The sequence below is a fragment of the Maniola jurtina genome, chromosome 8 (genome assembly GCF_905333055.1).
Source record: "Maniola jurtina chromosome 8, ilManJurt1.1, whole genome shotgun sequence".
Taxonomy (NCBI): Eukaryota; Metazoa; Arthropoda; class Insecta; order Lepidoptera; family Nymphalidae; genus Maniola; species Maniola jurtina.
In genome coordinates, this window is record NC_060036.1 from 13679490 (window position 1) to 13699351 (window position 19862).

Sequence of the window (19862 nt, forward strand, 5' to 3'; positions counted from 1 at the left end):
ATTGGCAAGGCTTCACTCATGTCCCACCCACGGCCCACCTGTGTACCTGTTATGGATCCCTTTATTATCTCCGGTTTATTTATTTACATAAAGTTTGTAGGTGGCTAATCAATTGGCCAGTGACTTGAAACACTTAACCTAAGGCTACGGTCCCATCATATACCTACCTACTCCCAGCGGGGTGATTCGCTAACACTGGCTAACTCACATTTATTTTGAATCCATTGAAGGTTTTCTACCAAAAATATGTTAACTTCACTCAGTGAAGCAGCAGTGTAGAACCAACCAACATCATATGAACTCTGTGGCTAGCATTCAGTCTTGAACACTAAGTTGCGAATCAGCCCACAGGTCGGTCTCATTTTTCCCGAGAAGTATACTTATTACTTACCAACAGCTCGGCTTCAACGACTCTTGCATAACTCTATCATAAGATAGAGAGAGACTGTACAAGTGTAAATTAAAAATGTATAACATCCCCGACAAGTGAAGGTTACAGTAACTAGAAAAGAGCTGATAACTTTCAAACGGCTGAACCGTTTTTCTTGATAGCTAAGATCACTCTCGATCAAGCCACCTTTGACACAAGAAAAACTAAATTAAAATCGGTTCATTAGTTTAGGAGCTATGATGCCACAGACAGATACACAGATACGCAGGTACACACGTCAAACTTATAACACCCCTCTTTTTGGGTCAGGGGTTAAAAAAAGATAAGAGTTTATATGATAAAAAGAGAGGCGTTATATTTTCCATTATTATATTTCCAATGTACGTTTCTATTATTTAGTTTTCTCATATTTAAATGTAACTTTATATCTGATTAAACGTGTCATATAAATCATAATATTCCGTTATAAACTTTGAGAGGCGTGACTTAGCCTATAAGTATCAAAATTATTATATTATGTTTTGTAAAAATATTATCACACTAATATTATAAAGGGGAAAGTTTGTGTGTGTGTGTATGTTTGTTACTCCTTCACGCAAAAACTTAGATGGTACTCGTAAGTTGTGGTAGGTTTTGTCGATTGTAACTATCGAATCGACATAGTCTAAGTGGCTAAGCTTCTAAATAAAGAGAAAAATATACCTATCATATAGCGGGTAGGTATCTACATACATACACTACTAAATACTTAGACAGTTTCTTTTAAAAGAGGGGTCTCTCCGTCACTCGCTTCATACAAACGTAGTTCCAATTTCATTTGAATATTAAGCAACCAATGTCCATGAAATTTTGCAGACATATTCTAGAAACTAATATATCTATGTCTGTGGTTTACCAGATTTCTGTTAATATATTCGGTTTCAAAGTTACGCGGTCTTAAAAATTCTCATACAAATCTTTGAGCCCCTGTAATTTTAAAACAGCTACTTACTTACATATTTTTAGATAAATCAAAAACACCACAAAGATATTAGTTTCTAAAATATGTCTGCAAAATTTCATGGAATTTGGTTCCTTAAGAGGGCTCTCTCCGTCACTCGTTTCATACAATCGTAGTTCCAATTTCATTTGAATATTAAGCAACCAAAGTCCATGAAATTTTGCAGACATATTCTAGAAACTAATATGTATGTCTGTGGTTTTCCAGATTTCTGTTAAAATATTCGGTTTCAAAGTTACGCGGTCTTAAAAAATTTCATACAAATCTTTGAGCCCCTGTAATTTTAAAACTACATATTTTTAGAAAAATCTAAAACACCACAGACACAGATATTAGTTTCTAGAATATGTCTGCAAAATTTCATGGATTTTGGTTGCTTAATATTCAAATGAAATTGGAACTACAATTTTATGAAACGAGTGGAAACGAGTGACGGAGAGAGCCCTGTTAATATTCAAACAAATGAAATTGGAACTACGATTGTATGGAGCAAGTGACGGAGAGAGCCCTGTTAACAACCTGTGTTTGTCCACCTGCCGATTGATATAACGGTTTGCGTTAAATATAACGAACTAGTTTTAACCAAGTGCAGTTTTTAATCTTTGCTTTGATGATGAAGATTAATAAAGAGTAAGATAAAAACGATGTTTTACTCTTGTTTTACTATGAACATATGTTCATTATAGACGAAGTCGGCTTGGATTTAGGTTTTTTAAAATCCCGTGGGAAATTTTAATTTTCCGGGATACAATTTGTCTATTACCTATCTAAACAACAAGTCTATCTAACAAAGTGAGTCCTGGTTGCTCTTAATAAAGATTTATTATTATATTATTATTATTATAAACAATTTCTGTACCTTTTGTCAAAATCGGTTCAACGGATGGACAGTGAATATGTAACAGACAGACAGACACAGTTTCGCATTTGTTATTTTAATATAATATTAGCATAGACAGTAAAAAATATGTAGATTGTTCGTCAATTAGGTACCTATACCTATTATGCGTTATTTCATGAACTGTAAGTACCTATAAACATTTACTTTATAGCTTGCAGTTAAAATGCAAACACGCATTTGTTTTTATTTGTTTCAAGCAAATCTATGTCATTGCCAGAACGTACAGATGATTGAATAAATTATAATCCAAAAAATATATAAACACTGTTTTTCATAAATCGTAATTTATATTTATAACTAGATGACGCCCGCAGCTTCGCCTGCGTGGATTTAGGTTTTTAAAAATCCCATGAGTCAGGTCCCCTTCAGCATCAGGATTGAGGAGATGGAATCCAAAACTTTTATGGAATAATGTCGCAAAGTTTCCCTATGTATTAAAAAAAATTACGCAAGTAAAATAAAACATTGTGGAGAACTTTTAGGCGGGCAGCTTTCCGCACGATGTTTTCTTTCACCGTTAAAGCATAACTCCGAAAAGTCCCGGATCAAACCCACGCCCCCCCGAAAACTTCTAAGTTATCACCGTTTTTAGGGTTCCTTACCTCAAAAGGAAAAACGGAACCCTTATAGGATCACTTTGTTGTATGTCTGTCTGTTTGTCCGTCCGTCCGTCGTGTCTGTCAAAAACCTATAGAGTACTTCCCGTTGACCTAGAATCATGAAATTTAGCAGGTAGGTAGGTCTCATAGCACAAGTACAGGAATAAATCTGAAAACCGCGAATTTGTGGTCACATCATTTAAAAAAAATTAAAATATATTTCAATTTTCAAAGTAAGATAACTATACCAAATGGGGTATTATATGAAAGGGCTTTACCTGTACATTCTAAACACAGATTTTTATTCATTTTTATGCGTAATAGTTTTTGATTTATCGTGCAAAATGTTGGAAAAAATACCCGAGTACGGAACCCTCAGTGCGCGAGTCCGACTCGCACTTGGCCGGTTTTTATAATTAGCGGGCCGTATTCGGATATGTGCCTATTATGACTTACGAGTATGTGTGTAGACCAATGGTGTAGACTGTAGAGTGTAGACAGTGTGGTATAGTACCGTTGCCTCCGGTGTCTGCCCGCGTCTATGACTCAGCGGCGACGTCCACGAGACGTGGGACCGGCCATTATGGTATCAAGCTTAGGGCTTGGTAAATAATTAACACACGTGTTTCTATATATGGAACTCGTGGTATTAATTAGTAAATGGTTTCGGAATAGAAAGCTAATTTAACTGGTAGTTCAAAGATAAACAACATAAATTGCCATTGACGCTACCTTGAAGGTTATATTCATCCCTGTACCTACCTATAAAAGTTTTTTTTTTTAAGTACGCACCTAATTATATGGTGTGTATCGTGTACCTATACACTTATATTTTTCCTGAATATCACCTAATTAAGGAGATAGTTAAGACAGTGATTATGTAGGAACCTAAGTATTCAGTATTTTCTTTTAAGTACTTATACCTATGTAGAAACACAAAAGCAAAAAGATTGCGACGAATTGAGAACCTCCTCCTTTTTTTGAAGTCGGTTAAAAAACTGCATGTAGGTAGGTACTGCACACCGCCCGTTTTTGCAAGTTTTTTTTTAAAACAGCTGAAAGTCGTGGATTTTCAAGAAGCCTTAGAAAGATTGGTAGTCAGTAAGCTTAACTTGTAAATAGTTATTATGTTATAGTGTTTTGTTGTGTACCTAATTCACGTTTCACCAATTTTACACGGTATAAATTAAAGTTTAAATTATACTAGCCGATGCCCGCGACTTCGCCCGCGTGAATTTAGGTTTTTTGAAATTCCGTGGGAACTCTTTGATTTTCCGGGATAAAAAGTAGCCTATGTGCTAATCCAGGATATTATCTATCTCCATTCTGAATTTCAGCCAAATCCGTCGAGTGGTTTTTGCGTGAAGGAGTAACAAACATACACACACACACACACATACAAACTTTCGCCTTTATGATATTAGTGTGATGTGATAGTGTGATTCCTTCTAAACTAGACATGATCTATGTGTGATTTCAGCCTAAGCTTAGTCAGCCAGTGACAAAAAGTAGCATCCACATTAAACAAAAACAAAAATAAACAATCAAGCATCTGCAATTGACAACCGATTAAATCCGTTGTCGAACATTCCTAATCCTCAACCCATGACCAAAGCATGACCAAAGCCAGAATTATTCAAGCAAAAATACTTCCAGTTACAATAACAATAAAGTTGAATGTTCTGTGATGTAATTCGGTGTTAATTTTGTTTGTTTTACTGTATGTGAAGCGTGTGTGAGTGGTAGCAAGGCTGCGTTCGCGCTCAGTCATCGGCCGGTCGAAGTCGGCGACGACTGGCCGTTCCATTTTCGAAAGTTCGAAACAGACGCAATACGATTTTGACAATTCCATTTTTAAAATTGTCATTCAATTTTTTTTTGCGAGATTCTTTATAGGTAAGTTTTTATACTGTTTATATTTTGTTCGTTATTTTTTTTTGCAAGATGGCGCTAAAGTTTTTATACGTGATTTGACTACAAAACATTTTTTCAAGTTAGTCTTCGTCGCACTTTCTCTATGTAAATAGTTGCTAAGTAAATCGTAAAATATATATTATTACTTATACAGATTTAAAAAAATATTTTTCTATACTTATTTGTTATCTAGATCATTTCGCATTAAAGTTAAATTATGTAGGAATTCATAAGACAAACACGTGTCGTTTAAATTTTAAATTGTAATCAACAAATTCTACGCATAGTTCTCTAGGTAGGTATATTAATATTTACAATGATGACATACCTATTTGTTTCATTTATTTAAAATTAATTGTTGCCCCACTTTTTACTAGTCACTATAATACCACTTCGACTATGTTTGAAAGCTCTAGTCATTAAAAGTTTCAAACCTAGTTATAAACAAGTGAAGCCGGAGCGTTTGCTAGTTTAATTCGAAGTAATAAATATGTACTTACCTACCTTTAATATTTTTTAATATCATGTACCTCGAGCGTTAAATTCTAATTTGTAACAATCAATCATAAAATATTGATTTGTTTTAGTACTTAAGTTTATTATACAGACTAATAATATATTGAAATTATAACTAAAATATTATAAATGAACTGAACTAAATTAGAAATTCAAACTACAATAAATTAACGAAATTTCATTGCTTTGTACTTTTTTTTTAGATTATTATATTTATGTATAGACATAAAAAACCGGTCAAGTGCGAGTCAGACTCGCGCACCGAGGGTTCCGTTCTCGGGTATTTTTCCGAGATTTTGCACAATAAATCAATTTTTTTTATGGTTAAAATAAATAAAAATCTGTTATAGAATGTACAAGTAAAGCCCTTTCATATGATACCCCACTTGGTATAGTTTGAAATCTATAGTATATATACAGGTATAGTATCTTACTTTGAAAATTAAAACATATTTAAATTTTTTTTTTCTGTGATGTAACCACAAATTCGTGGTTTTCAGATTTATTCCTTTGCTTGTGCTATTAGACCTACCTACCTGCCAAATTTTATCCTTAGATTCTAGGTCAACGGGAAGTACCCTATAGGTTTTGTTGACAGACACGACGGACAGACGGACGGACGGACAGACAGACAGACAGACAACAAAGTGATCCTATAAGGGTTCCGTTTTTCCTTTTGAGGCTCGGAACCCTAAAAATGAAATAAATTGATATTCATATTTACTTGTTTACACGCGACCTAGTAAGAATGTGTAGGTTAAAGCTTAACAAAGTACCTACCTACTTTTCAAATCAAGGCTAGGGGATTGTGCCAATGTCGCATAATTAACATGATATGAATCGTAATTATGTGGGTTCAAGAAAACTGTCATGCATAATATCGGCCCATCTGGTTTATTACGTTTATGCCCCCTAGGAAGAGAAAGAAAAACCCTATAGAAGTACCCTATAGGTTTCTTTGACAGACACAACGGACGGACGGACAGACGGACGGCGGACGGACGGACAGACAGACAGACAGACAACAAAGTGATCCTATAAATGTTGCGTTTTTCCTTTTGAGGTACGGAACCCTAAAAACTGTACAGGTTTTCATTTCCCCCCGTTTTCATTTTAGACTGCGTCATCACTTACCACCAGGTGAGATTGCAATCGAGGGCTACTTAGTGTATCTGAAAAAAAAACATTGCACCAAAAAAACATTAAAATTAAGTTTTAAAGGCGTGCAAATAAATTCTTGGCTGATTTCATCATATTATCTAGTTGGACCTCTGAGAACCTGTCATATCTTACGTCTTCAAATGAGCCGGGCGGACTGGTTGCTCGTGATGAAATGATGGCGCCTTGCATCGAGTCGTGAAGGCCAGCAAAAGCTATGCGAAAGCTACTAAGATTTTATTTTATTACTAGAGGATGCCCGCGACCTCGTCCGCGTGGATTTAGGGTTTTAAAGATCCCGTGGGAACTGTTTGATTTTCCGGGATAAAAAGTTGCCTATGTTAATAACATGGACGCAAGCTACCCCGGTAGTTTTCATACAAATTGGTTAAGCGGATAGATCTTTAGGAATCCCGTCGGAACTCTTTGATTTTCCGGGATAAAAAGTAGCCCAGGGATATAAGCTAACTCTGTACCTCGTCAGAATCGGTTAAACTGTTGGGCCGTGAAAAGGTAGCAGACAGACAGACATACAGACAGACAGACAGACGGACAGACAGACGGACAGATAGACAGACACACTCTCGCATTTATAATATTAGTATGGATAGATGAAAAAAATTTTACGAGTCATTTCACCGCTATTAATTATAAGCCTCCTGGTGGCAGAAGGGATGACAAATTTTTTGCGCAAAGGACCAGACTGGCTGTCTGAATATAGCTAAAGACCTAGGAGAGTGATTTAGGTTACTTAAAAAAGTACTTACTTAAAAACAAATTAAGTACTTAGGTTACAAAAAGTTTCCAATGTTATTGATGGCACATGAATGGTGTTTTTTTTTTATTTACTATCAAATATTGAATGTTTTACAATCTGCTTTTAACACAACAAAAAAACCACTAAGGTTTACTATTAAATTATATTTAGGAGCCAATAGAGTCTAATTATAGCTTTAAAAAAGTAGTTAGGTACATCGATTTCATGGAAAACATACCTAATTTAATTTTTATTACCCTTTTTTGCATACAGCATCGCTTATCTCAGCAATAAAAACAAAAACCGCTGAAGTCGTCTGTTGCCAGGACATCGACTTCACATCTACATACCTAAGTGTTTATTCAGACGGACCACATCCACGGAAATCAGAATAGGTGTAGAAATGTAAAAGGATAATGAGATTACCGCCTCGCAGGGCAGAAAACCATCAACTAGCGCATTGTTGTAAAAACAAACGTTTTTACAACATCATTTCAACCAATTGTTGATTAAGTACTAACTGATCAAAGGTCTCATCTCAGAATGAGAAGGCTTTGGTCCCATTGCAGATTGGCAGACTTCACACACATCTAAAAACATTATGAAGAACTCTCGGCATCCAGGTTTCCTCACGATGGTTTCAAGTGATAATTGCTTAAAACACATAACTTCAAAAAGTTAGAGATGCGTGTCCGAGACCAAACCCTCGACAATCCGAAGAGAAGGCCGATGCCTTAACAACTAGGCTATCACCATTTATTGTAATAAGAAACGCAGTGGGCTTTATTTTAATAACATACATTGGTACTGATTCTAAGCACAACTTAGAGTATTCGCATCCTCTTCTTCCTATTGTAATATGAAAAGGACAGACACAGATTGACAGTTTTAAGAGGGGTCTCTCCGTCACTCGCTCCATATAAATGTAGTTCCAATTTCATTTGAATATTAAGCAACCAAAGTCCATGAAATTTTGCAGACATACTCTAGAAACTAATATGCCTGTGGTTTTCCAGATTTCTGTTAAAATATTCGTTTTCAAGTGACGCGGTCTTAAAAATTCACATACAAATCTTTGAGCCCCTGTAATTTTAAAACTACATATTTTTAGAAAAATCTAAAACACCACAGGCACAGATATTAGTTTCTAGAATATGTCTGCAAAATTTCATGGACTTTGGTTGCTTAATATTCAAATGAAATTGGAACTACGATTGTATGGAGTAAGTGACGGAGAGAGCCCTGTTAAATTTAATTTAGAGCTGTCAAACTTAGTGACTTTAGCTGCCATTAGCAAGCCTCTTGTCTAAATTGCAGCATGCACTAAAATTTAGATTCTTCAAATGTAAAATTTATATTCCATCCTTTTTTAGCAATATTAAAAAGAAAAAGATGTAGATACTCTTTTAGTTTAGAGAAAGACAACAGAATCATTGGCGCCACTGTACATAGCGAATAGAATACGACTGCTACGAATTATGACTTTACTTCGCGTTAATCCCTGACTAAATTGCCGTTGTTAAGCGGTTGTGGCACGTCTAAGAGGAGCCTAACCAGTAACCAGGCAAGCTGTTAATGTCCTAAGACCGGTTGAAAGTTTTTTACGTACTAATATGGCGAGCATATTTTTATAGAGCTTTTATAAGGTAACTTTATGAGCGATCTATTTTCTATAAATAGTGTAAAACAAAGTTGTAATCCGCATTTTTAGGGTTCCCTACCTCAAAAGGAAAAAGGAACCCTTATAGGATCACTGTATGTCTATCTGTCTATATATCTGTCTTTCCGTCTGTCGTGTCTGCCAAGAAAACCTAGGTATAGGCTACTTCCCGTTGACCTAGAATCATGAAATTTGGCAGGAAGGTAGATAGCTTTCATAGGCCAAGTAAGATTAAGGTTAGATTACAAAAAAAGTTAAAATGTGTTAAGTATTTAACAGAGAAGGAAAACATCGCGAGGAAAATGCCTGAGAGTTCTCCATAAAGTTCTCTAAGGTATATGAAGTCTGCCAACCCGAATTTTACCAGCGTGGTGGACTAGAGCCAGCCCCTTTTCCGTCTGAAAAGCCTGCCTGGGGCTGTAATGCGCCGGCAATAGAATATAATAGAATAGATATATTTTTATTCAAGTAAACTTTTCAAGTGCCTTTGAATCGTTAAAATAATTTACCACTGGTTCGGACCGCGCGCCGTTCCTACCGAGAAGAACCAGCAAGAAACTCGGCGGTTGCTCTTTTCAATTGTTCAATTTACAATAATATACCATATGATATAAGCAATTGCAGCCCCGCGCATTGCTGGAGCGAGTCGCATGGGTTGGCTACATGATGTTGATAATGTAAAAGACGACATATTGTCGTCCTTGTAATGTCGTTTCGGCTCGACGCACACCGTCAGTTCTGCATGGGTTTTAGATTTAGAGATACAGTACTTAGTGTACTCAGAGATTTACTATGGTACTGGCATAGTGTATTGTTTGCTTGGTGATTATTTCAATAAACTCCTATAAATGATTCCTTCAGTATCTACTTATGAAGTAGTCGCTGCACATGTAAATTCCGCTATGTGGGAACCCCAGGAAAAACTACAAGTTTTTTTGAAAAAATTCTGCTTTACTTTTGATTTAAAGTCACATAGCTAACAATGTTATCTCTTGAACTAGCACACATTCTAAAAATAGTGTATTTTCAAAAACGGTCAGAATCCTTTTTAATAATCATAATTGTAATCATAATAATCCTTCATTTGCTCGAGTACAGATAAAAAGGTGGTGCAAAGCATCGATATAATGTGCAAAGAGTGCATGTATTGAGTCCAATGTTAAAATAATTACTTATCAATGTGTGTGTGTGTGTGTGTGTTACCAGAGTGAACGGTGGTATCAGTGTAGGGAATATAAACCAATTTTGACGATTTTCAATATTTAGGGGGTAGGTATCCTGATTTTTTTTTTCAAATTTTCAGTACGTAGGTATATAGCATACCTGTTACCTATACAGAGTGGAAACTTTCTGTAATTACTGTGCAAGTAAGTAGTGTGGGCCAAATGAACAATTTCTATTGTGAGAGTTTATACGGTTAAAAATAAGTAAAAAAATATAACAAAGGCGGTTCTATTATGGACAGAAAAATATAGAAACATTAAAATAATATGAAATCATAGACCTATGAAATTAATAATTCTCTTCTTTTTGACTTCATATGAACTTCATACTGCGCGAATTTTGACATTTTGAAATTGTTGATATCGGATTTCTGTATATCGCTGGATTTCTGGAATTTATACGACCTTTTTACGATATTTACATTTTAAACTTGATTTTAAAATAGTTTTTGGTCGTTTTACGGAGACATTTATTGGTATTTTGCATTTAATCAGCCAAGATTCCTTAGTCGTTGAATACAAGTTTATTGAATTTAGCAGGTAAAACAACCTTAAAAAGAATCAAGTAATTTGCTTGTCCTACATCTATCTCTTATAGCTCTCATTCACTAATAATAATAATCAATTCACTCATTACAATAATCTCGTTTGTATGGAGCGAATGTCGAAGAGACTACCGCCAAGCGGTTTTTAGGGGTCTGTAAAAATAGGAATAGGTTCAATGGGAAAAACAGAATCCTTATAGGATCACTTTGTTGTCTGTCTGTCCACCTGTCCGTCTGTCTTGTCTGTCAAGAAAACCTAAAGGGTATTTCCCGTTGACCTAGAATTATGACATTTGGCAGGTCTTATATAGCACAGGTAAAGGAATAAATTCGAAAACCGTGAATTTGTGCTTACACCACAAAAAAAATATTAAAATGTGTTCATGAAAATAATTGGTATTTTCAAAGTAAGATAACTATACCAAGTGTTACTTACTATACCAGAGGAAAGGGCTTTACCGGTACATTCTAACAGAAAAAGAGGGGTGTTATATGTTTAACGTGTGTATCTGTTTATTTGGTTATCTGTATCTGTCGGTGGCATTGTAGCTTCCAAACGGGTGAACCGATTTTGATTGTATTGTTTTTTTCAGACGATGTTGAAGATCGGCGGCGGCGCGGTGCTGCTCGCGGCCATCGTCGCCGTGTTCGTGGTCGCCACGCAGGGTCGCGACCCCGACCTCGAGGTGCTGGAGCAGGAGGGGCGCGAGTACATCATGCACTTGGACAAGATGGCCGGCGTGCGGAAGAACAAGGCCAGCCTGGCCGAGTGGGCGTACACCTCCAACATCACCAAGGAGAACGAGGAACGACGGGTAAGTCTTCATAACTTACTTCATAATAACCAGCCGGGCGATTCAGAACACTCGATTCGGTAAGTTATCGTTCGATAAGATGTATTTTTCAACGAAAATTCCAGCTGATCTGACCTAAGCTGAAGGAACTCTCGGTTTGATGTGACGTAATTATTTCATTGGTATCGATATAATAAAAGATGGATGCTCTTGGATTCGACTTTATTTCCATTCACACGACACAGACAGACATTGTATCAAGACAGCACAGTAGTGACAAGTATGTGACAAGTGACAGATGACGTTAGGATATTACTATAGAGTATAGACAATATTCACAGACTAATACAATACCGTAACAGTAATCAAAGTAAAATAGGCGATTCATAGGTTCATCATGATCAACCCATTGCCAATCCACTACTACGGTCTCTTCTCAGAGTGAGAAGGATTTAGGTCTTAGTCTGCCACGTTGGCCCAATGCAGATTGGTAGACCCCACCTTCGAGAACATGGAGAACTCTCAGGCATGCAAGTTTTCTCACGACATTTTCCTTCACCGTTAAAGCAAGTAAACGCACATTAATGATTGGCCAAATTGATAGACATAAGACAGAAATTGACACTTTTTTTTACGAAAAAACTGCAAAGTTAGAGGTGCGTGCCCGGGATCGAACTCCCGACTTTTAATTAGGAGCCGGGCGTTCTAACCACTAGGCTAACACATATTCATAGGTTACGTAGCATCAAATGTAGGAACATTTTGACGTCTTGTTTGTGACAAGTTCCCTAACTGTTGTGAACTGTACATATTGTCTAGATCGGCGGTAAACGATATTGAAAGGCCGAGGCGAAGCTGAGGATTTCCCAAGTGAAAAATCCTTTTAGGATGAGGCGCCAGCCAATTCCTTTTTAAACCATACGAGGCCGAGAGGTAGTTATTTTGTTGAAATAATGTACCTACATTTTATTTAATAAATAAATTTATTATTATTATATTATCTTACTTTGAAAATTGAAACACATTTTAATTTTTTTTAAATGATGTAACCACGAATTCGCGGTTTTCGGATTTATTCTTTTACTTGTGCTATAAGACCTACCTACCTACCAAATTTTATGGTTCTAGATCAACGGGAAGTACCCTATAGGTTTTCTTGACAGACACGACGGACGGACAGACAGACAGACAACAAAGTGATCCTATAAGGGTTCCGTTTTTCCTTTTGAGGTACGGAACCTTTAAAAAAATATATCGTAAAAGTCTAATATTACATAGGACTATAAATAGAGGCGGTATTCAATACGATTAAAATTGCGTTCTATTTGTTATAGGTAATATTATCATCAGTCATAACATACCATTGTATGTGATCAGTTAATCACTAATCACGGTAATTTGAGAAAAAACGGGCAATCTGGTTTAGTTGTGTGTTTTAACACTCAGTTAAACTAGATTAGCTTTGTTACTAGCCTAGTGGTTGGAAAACGAGAATTCTTTCGTAGGATTTCAGAACGGAATGAAACGGAACGGAATGTCGAAATTTTCATAACTATAAGTAGTAGAAGATTGAATTTTTTTGTTTGAAAGGTGGCTTAATCGAGAGTGTTCTTAGCTATAATAGGTTCAGCCGTTTGAGAGTTATCAGCTCTTTTCTAGTTACTTTAACCTTCACTTGTCGGGGGTGTTATAAATTTTTAATTTACACTTGTTGGGGTTGTGCCACACACGACACAGTTTATTCCGGCGCTTCTTCTGCTTGAGGTCTTTGACTTTTAATGCTTAAGTATTACAGGTGCCGGGATAATAGGTTAGCTACCTACGGGTTACTGTAGTGGTAAATGGTAATGTGTGGCACGGCTTCCAAAAATAAAAGATTTCTCTTTTTTTCTTTTTAATATATAAATTTGAGACACGGAACGCTATGATGACGTCAGTTACACTTCATTTAGCATTCCCTCTATTAGGTACTTTCAAAAGATCCTTCGTTCGGATATTTTCAGCAAAAAGTTTGGAACATTGTTGGCGCAAAGTTGCCTGTCTATCAATGTTCTAGGTACATGATATAAGGCTGTGCCCAAAAATTTTTTGACCTGGTACCTCGCTTGCCTTTCTACTATCGTACGACACGGTATAAATAATTTTCATGGCTGCCATTTTGAAATTTTTATTATTGGTTGATATAGTGGCAACAGAAATAGGTACATATTCTGTAAAAAATTCAACTCTACTTATTACGGTTCACGAGGTACAGCTCGCTGACAGACAGACGGACGGACGGACAGCGGAGGGTTAGTAATAGGGTCTCGTAGATAACCTTCAAGTACGGAACCCTAAAAATACCTATAGTACGCGACAGATCGAGATGGGAATAGGGGTGGGGACGCCTCGCACACCCGCACAGCCCCGGCGTGCGGGTGTGCGTGGCGTACCCCGCCTCATATATGTACCCCGATTGCCATCTCGACCTGTCACGTTACTTACCTACTAATGTGCATTGCTAAAACTCTTTTAAAAGAAAAGTTCAGAATGTTTCTATTTTCATTTCCAGATACAAGTCCAACTAGAACTCTCAAAGCAAGAGAAACAAGCATGGAGCGAAACGAAAATGTACAGGTGGCAAGATTTCCAAGACTTCACCCTGAGGCGGATGTTCAAGAAGTACAGTCAGCTGGGTGTGGCGGCGTTGCCTGATGACAAATACAAGCTGCTCATGCAGTGCGTTTCAGGGATGGAGTCGAATTATGCCACTTCGAAGATCTGCGACTTTAAGAACAACACCAAATGTGATCTGTCTTTGGAACCTGGTAAGTGTATATTGACTCTTTGATCTTGACTTTTGTGTGGTGTTTTCTGTATTCTATGACAAGTTTTAAGCAATTAAATATCACTTGTTTCAATGGTGAAGGAAATCATCACGAGAAAAACTTCACGTCTAAGAGTTTTCCATAATTTTCTTAAACGTATCTGCCAAACCGGAGTTATCTGTCGTGTTTCTTATTTTGGTTGTTAAGTAGATCAGTGCTCATTAGTGAGTCGCCGATGGGTTGAGATAGGAATGACAAGTAGTCTTTGACTGCATTGTTACATGATACCAGTCGTAGATGGAACGAGGTTAACCTGGAACAGATATGGCAGTTAATAAGTCCCTGTTTTTTCTACCGCATCGTACCAGAGCGCTAAAAAACCAATGGTTCATAAAATCAGTGAATGGTATTGGTTAGGATGATGACAACGTTAAATTGTTCATCGGTTTGAATTTTGCTGGCGGCATAGGAACTAAAACGAATGAACTACTTGTATATTCCACCAGACCATAAATCCAAATAACATAGCAATTCTTTCTTGCTAGCAGCGACTAGCTAAAGTTTACACCTCCCAATTTTCTTCTTGGGTATTTATACGATAATGGTTTAATGATTTCAATTTCCCTTTAAGAGATAACGGAGATCTTCTCGAAGAGTCAAGACCCTGAAGAGCTAAAGCACGCGTGGGTGGAGTGGCACCGTGCGGCCGGCGCGAGCGTGAGGCAGAACTTCACACAGTACGTGCAGCTGGACAACGAGGCGGCTAAACTTAACGGTTAGCAGCTTAACCTTAGCTCTCACACATTCACGAGACCCTGAAGAGTTCACAGTAGGTACTTACGTACAGCTGAATAACAAGGCGAGGAGGACTAAGCTTACACCTTAATTCTTACACTGACGCTGTCACGAGACCCTGAGTAGCTGAGGAACGTGAGGCTAAGCTTGCCCAATAAAACTCTTAATAAAGCACCTTATACTATACGAGTAGCTTCATTAAAATCTTATAAAATATTAGCGAAGGGCAAAAAAGAATATTCGCGGAAAAAGCCAAGCAGGCGCGGTTGGAGTGTCAGCTATTTATTCTTGGCTATGAAGAAATTTGCGTAACCTATGAGTTTAATATTTTTTTTGTTCATCGCTTGCAATATTAGCATCTCTTGGGAAAATGGGCAGTTTTTTTACTGGCTTATATGTAAATAGAATTTTCATTCCAGTTTGTCGGTAGATAAATATTTTTGAATTCTTTATTTTTTAAATTTACTTCAGTGAAAGTAAAAATTTGTAATAACTATTAATTATGTCTTATACTCAAGATAGGTAAGTAAATGATAAATGAAGCAGGCATTTACTATATTTATATGAGCGTGATAATTCTTGCTTACAACACATTTCGGTATTGTTTTCTTTTGAGGGCGTGATGTCATGCCAATATTCGGATATTTCCCATAATAGGCGATTTCTAAGACATACCTGAAACACCTAAATGTGCATATTTTTCCAAGTAAGTGTATGTTTCATATCTGTTGAAGGATAGTGTTTTTTTTTAAAAGAATATTAGCCATGTTAAATGACTAATATTCCCCTTTCCTCTCTAACTAAGCGTCAGGCTTGTGCTAGGAGTAGGTACGACAACAGTGCAACGGGCGGGGTTTGAACCGTCGACCTTTCGGTTTTCAGTCAACTCCTTTACCGGTTGAGCTATTGAGGCTCAAATGTACATGAACATAATATATTTTCTAGCTATGATCTATAAATATTTGTATCACAGTAATTTTTTATGGCTGTTTACTTTACAAGTACTTAAATCCATAATATTAGTAATTGCGAAACGGATCTAAATTAAATCAAGCCTTTATTGATCACTAAGTAGGTGATGTCCACGACTTTACGCTAACGCTAGCGAGTAAGCGATTACAAACGCAGCATAATTAGTAGCCCCTACACATAACACAAAGGTTGCGCTATTGAATCTAGTAGAACTAAACACAATCAAGGATTTATAATAATTACATTTAAGTTTTACTAACAATTGCAGAAAATTTAGTAATAGGTTCATGTCAAAAGTGGCTTAAATTGGAATCTTGCTTGGTCTATAATTTTATTAATATTTCTTCGGAATCTAAAATAGTAACACAATCCATCAATTTTTGCAGGTTTCAAGGACGTAGCTGACTGGTGGCTGTCAGAATACGAGGTGCCAGACTTCGAGCAACAGTTAGCAAAGCTCTGGGAGGATGTGAAGCCTCTGTACCAGCAACTACACGCATATGTCAGGAAACGGTTGAGGGACAAGTATGGAGAGCATATCGTGTCGGCTAAGGGACCAATTCCGGCGCATTTGTTAGGTAACTATATCCATGATCATCGCCGGCTCACTGCCGAGCACGGGTCTCCTCTCCGAATGAGAAGGGTTTGACCATGGTCCATCACGCCTGGTCCTGTGCGGATTGGCAGACTTCACACACCTTTGAGAGCATTATAACCAACTCTCAGGTATGCGGGTTTCCTCAGATGTTTTCCTTCAGCGTTATAGCAAGTGATACTTAATTTCTTAAAACGCATATATAACTTCGAAAAGTTGCAGGTGCGTGCCCGGGATCAAACTTCCAACCTCCCGTGTAGGAGGCGGACGTCTTAACCAGTAGGCTATCACGGCTGGTATATAGTAGTTCGAAGTCGTTGTTTTTCTATAGATGGGAATTAACAACAAATTATTATTATCATGTTAATAGTAAAAAGAGGTTTGCTTAGAGTTTCTTTGTGTGATCAAATTAGAAAGAGGAGATTCCTAGAGAACCAGAGCGGGTTGCTCAGCTGTGGTACCTAGTTCGAAAATCCGATAGACGTTGGGATCCCGAGGTGCTGGAATGCTGACCTCGCACTGGAAAACGCAGCGTTGGAAGAGCTCCCATAAAAAACTACCATATCCCTTCCAGGTTAGCCCGCGTCCATCTTAGATTGCATCATCACTTACCACCAGGTGAGATTGCAGTCAAAGGCTAAATTATATCTGAATTAAAAAAAGCGTAGATATTTGACTCTCAACTCACTTCAGCAATGTACGATATAGGAATTACTTAATTATATAAAAAAATATTGTTCCTCTTAACTTTCAGGTAACATGTGGGCACAAACGTGGAACAACATTGAATCCTTCACCCGCCCCTACCCTGACAAGAAAGAGATAGACATAACGAAGACAATGAGAGACCAGAACTTTACGGCTTTGAAGATGTTCCAAATGTCTGATGAATTCTTCAGGTCGTTGAATCTGACCGCCATGCCGGAGAAGTTCTGGCAGAATTCCATTATTGAGAAACCGACGGATCGGGAGATTGTGTGCCACGCGTCAGCTTGGGACTTTTATGATGGCGAAGACTTTAGGTACCAGTCATGTTCTTGATTTACAAGTTTACCTTGTTGTGATCTGAAATTCGATTCCATTTTTCTGAAGTAATTTTTTACGCGCGTCTGTAAACTTGAGAGAAACTCAAATCCTTTTTCGGACATAAAAGTGATGTCTGAATTACTGCCATCTGTTTTTAAAATGGCCGCCAAACAGAACAACAGTTTTGAGGCCGCCATCTTTTATCGAGGTTGATTAAAGTAGTTGGTGCCACAGATTAAAAAATCATAGTTGCTTAATGATAAAAACTTTGCTGTTTCATTTTGAAAAATGAAATCCCGCGCCCATTAGTTTTACTTCAATGACGCATAAACGTGGCATGCACTATTTTAAGATGAAACTGCTCAAGAGTTATTGTGTATTATAACATTATGTCTAGCTATATGCACCGAGAGTGCCAGAACACTGTAAACTTCGCTTTCTTATTAGGGATCTGCTTAAATCTGTAATCAACTTGCTCTTGCATCTAGAAATTAACGCTTAGTTCTGTCCTATTACTATTTAAATTCTAACCTTTATCTTCCGTGATTGTTTTTAAGTCTACTCATTCTCATATTATAATAACATCAGTGATCTTTCGACTTATCATAATGGCAACGTTTATTGGACGTATGAAACTATGTGAAAGATTGGGCAGAGCTTGCTTCTTCGTCGCAACTGATTTTATAAAGTAGGAAACATACAATTCGGTGGTGGTACAATCTATTCCAAATTTCATTCCTAACATTTTGGCTTAATTTGAAGGATCAAACAGTGCACAACAGTCGATTACGAATATTTCCAAACGACTCACCATGAAATGGGGCACATACAATACTTCCTACAGTATAAAGATCAGCCGGTCATATTCCGAGATGGAGCGAACCCAGGTAAATATCATTACCAGTAGTACTAATACCGTCTTTACAATACAGGATCAAAATGTGTACGACAGTGGATATGGAGCATTTGAGGGTAGTCCATCATGAGATGGGGCACGTCCAGTATTATTTGCAGTACAGGGATAAACCTGTGGTATTCCGTGCTGGAGCCAATCCAGGTGATTTTTGAAGAGTATCATGTGACTAACCGTCTTGACACAACGTATCAACAATTATTATCATGATAACTGATACTGAGTTTCTTGAAACAAATGCAAAAATTGAAGTGGAGATTACACTGATTTAATTGCGAGAAATCTATGGAGTCTCGTGATTAACTTAGTTCAATTTCCGCTTGTATTTCTAAATTTGTATCAAACAACTCAGCGTAAATGTGGCTTACCTTGATTTATACTATTTTTATGTCGGAGATAGATTATTCTCTTGTTGTATTTAGAAGAAAGAGCAGAGTGATAAATCTCCAGCATAGCCTTTGATTCCTATTCTTAAATCAATTTCAATTCTAAATTAACGATGTGCATGTAAATAACCGGCCATGATCGGAATTAATTCTTGGTTGGCTCAACTCTTAACCGATATTTGATATATCAAGTCATATTTTATGAAATAATGAAAGTATCAGGACTTTAATCAGGTTCTAACTCAGCATGTATCAGGTTCTCATATAGCATGTAAAATGTCATCGCACTTTTCTTCTGGGTATACCAAACAAATTGATGCCGAGACTTTCATCAGTAACAAGAAGTCTGCGCATTTCACAACTGAGAGTAACACTATTTTTCTATCGAAATTCCAGAAAAATTCTACTGTCTACTTACCCGCTAAAATCTTTACGTTACCTGCCAATGATGCCTGACGATAAATGAATAATCTTTTAAGTTAGGTTTTTGACTCACCTCTTACATATTTATTGGAACTTTGTTGGATAGCCAGACTTTACGATTTTAGGGTTTAATAGGTATTACTCTTTGTCAATTCGTTGCTCTCAGTAATAAAAAATACTGATGCAGCAAAATATTTACAGAAATCTTCTTTTCAAGGTTTTCATGAAGCTGTTGGGGATACCATAGCTTTGTCGGTGTCATCTCCTAAACATTTACGCCGAGTTGGTTTAGTTAGCGGAGACGCTGAAGATGAACAGACTGAAATCAATCAGCTTTATAAAATGGTATGATATTTACTTCTTTTGTTAGATATTTGCTAGTTTCCAGCTTGTTGATCATTATCAACCAGTTATTCATCTCTGAAGTCACTATCACCGTCACAGTTCTTGTGAGAAATCAGTAAAAAGCTTCATGGTTATTTTTTTT

General features: G+C 37.0%; 1 protein-coding gene across 3 annotated transcripts in view; it reads left to right on the forward strand.

Annotated features, from left to right (window-relative positions):
- LOC123867376 (angiotensin-converting enzyme-like) overlaps positions 1 to 19862 on the forward strand; it is a 42271-nt gene that overhangs the window by 19795 nt on the left and 2614 nt on the right. Inside the window, exons 1-8 of one of the 3 annotated variants that reach the window (XM_045909383.1) lie at positions 4633 to 4787; positions 11258 to 11479; positions 14010 to 14265; positions 14897 to 15040; positions 16419 to 16610; positions 17382 to 17649; positions 18586 to 18710; positions 19593 to 19720. In XM_045909383.1, coding sequence (XP_045765339.1) covers positions 11261 to 11479; positions 14010 to 14265; positions 14897 to 15040; positions 16419 to 16610; positions 17382 to 17649; positions 18586 to 18710; positions 19593 to 19720 — 1332 coding nt within the window. In that variant the 5' untranslated portion in view covers positions 4633 to 4787; positions 11258 to 11260. Of the gene's footprint in view, positions 1 to 4632; positions 4788 to 11257; positions 11480 to 14009; positions 14266 to 14896; positions 15041 to 16418; positions 16611 to 17381; positions 17650 to 18415; positions 18541 to 18585; positions 18711 to 19592; positions 19721 to 19862 lie in introns of those variants that run through there. The other 2 variants (XM_045909382.1, XM_045909381.1) reach the window with 2 other exon arrangements.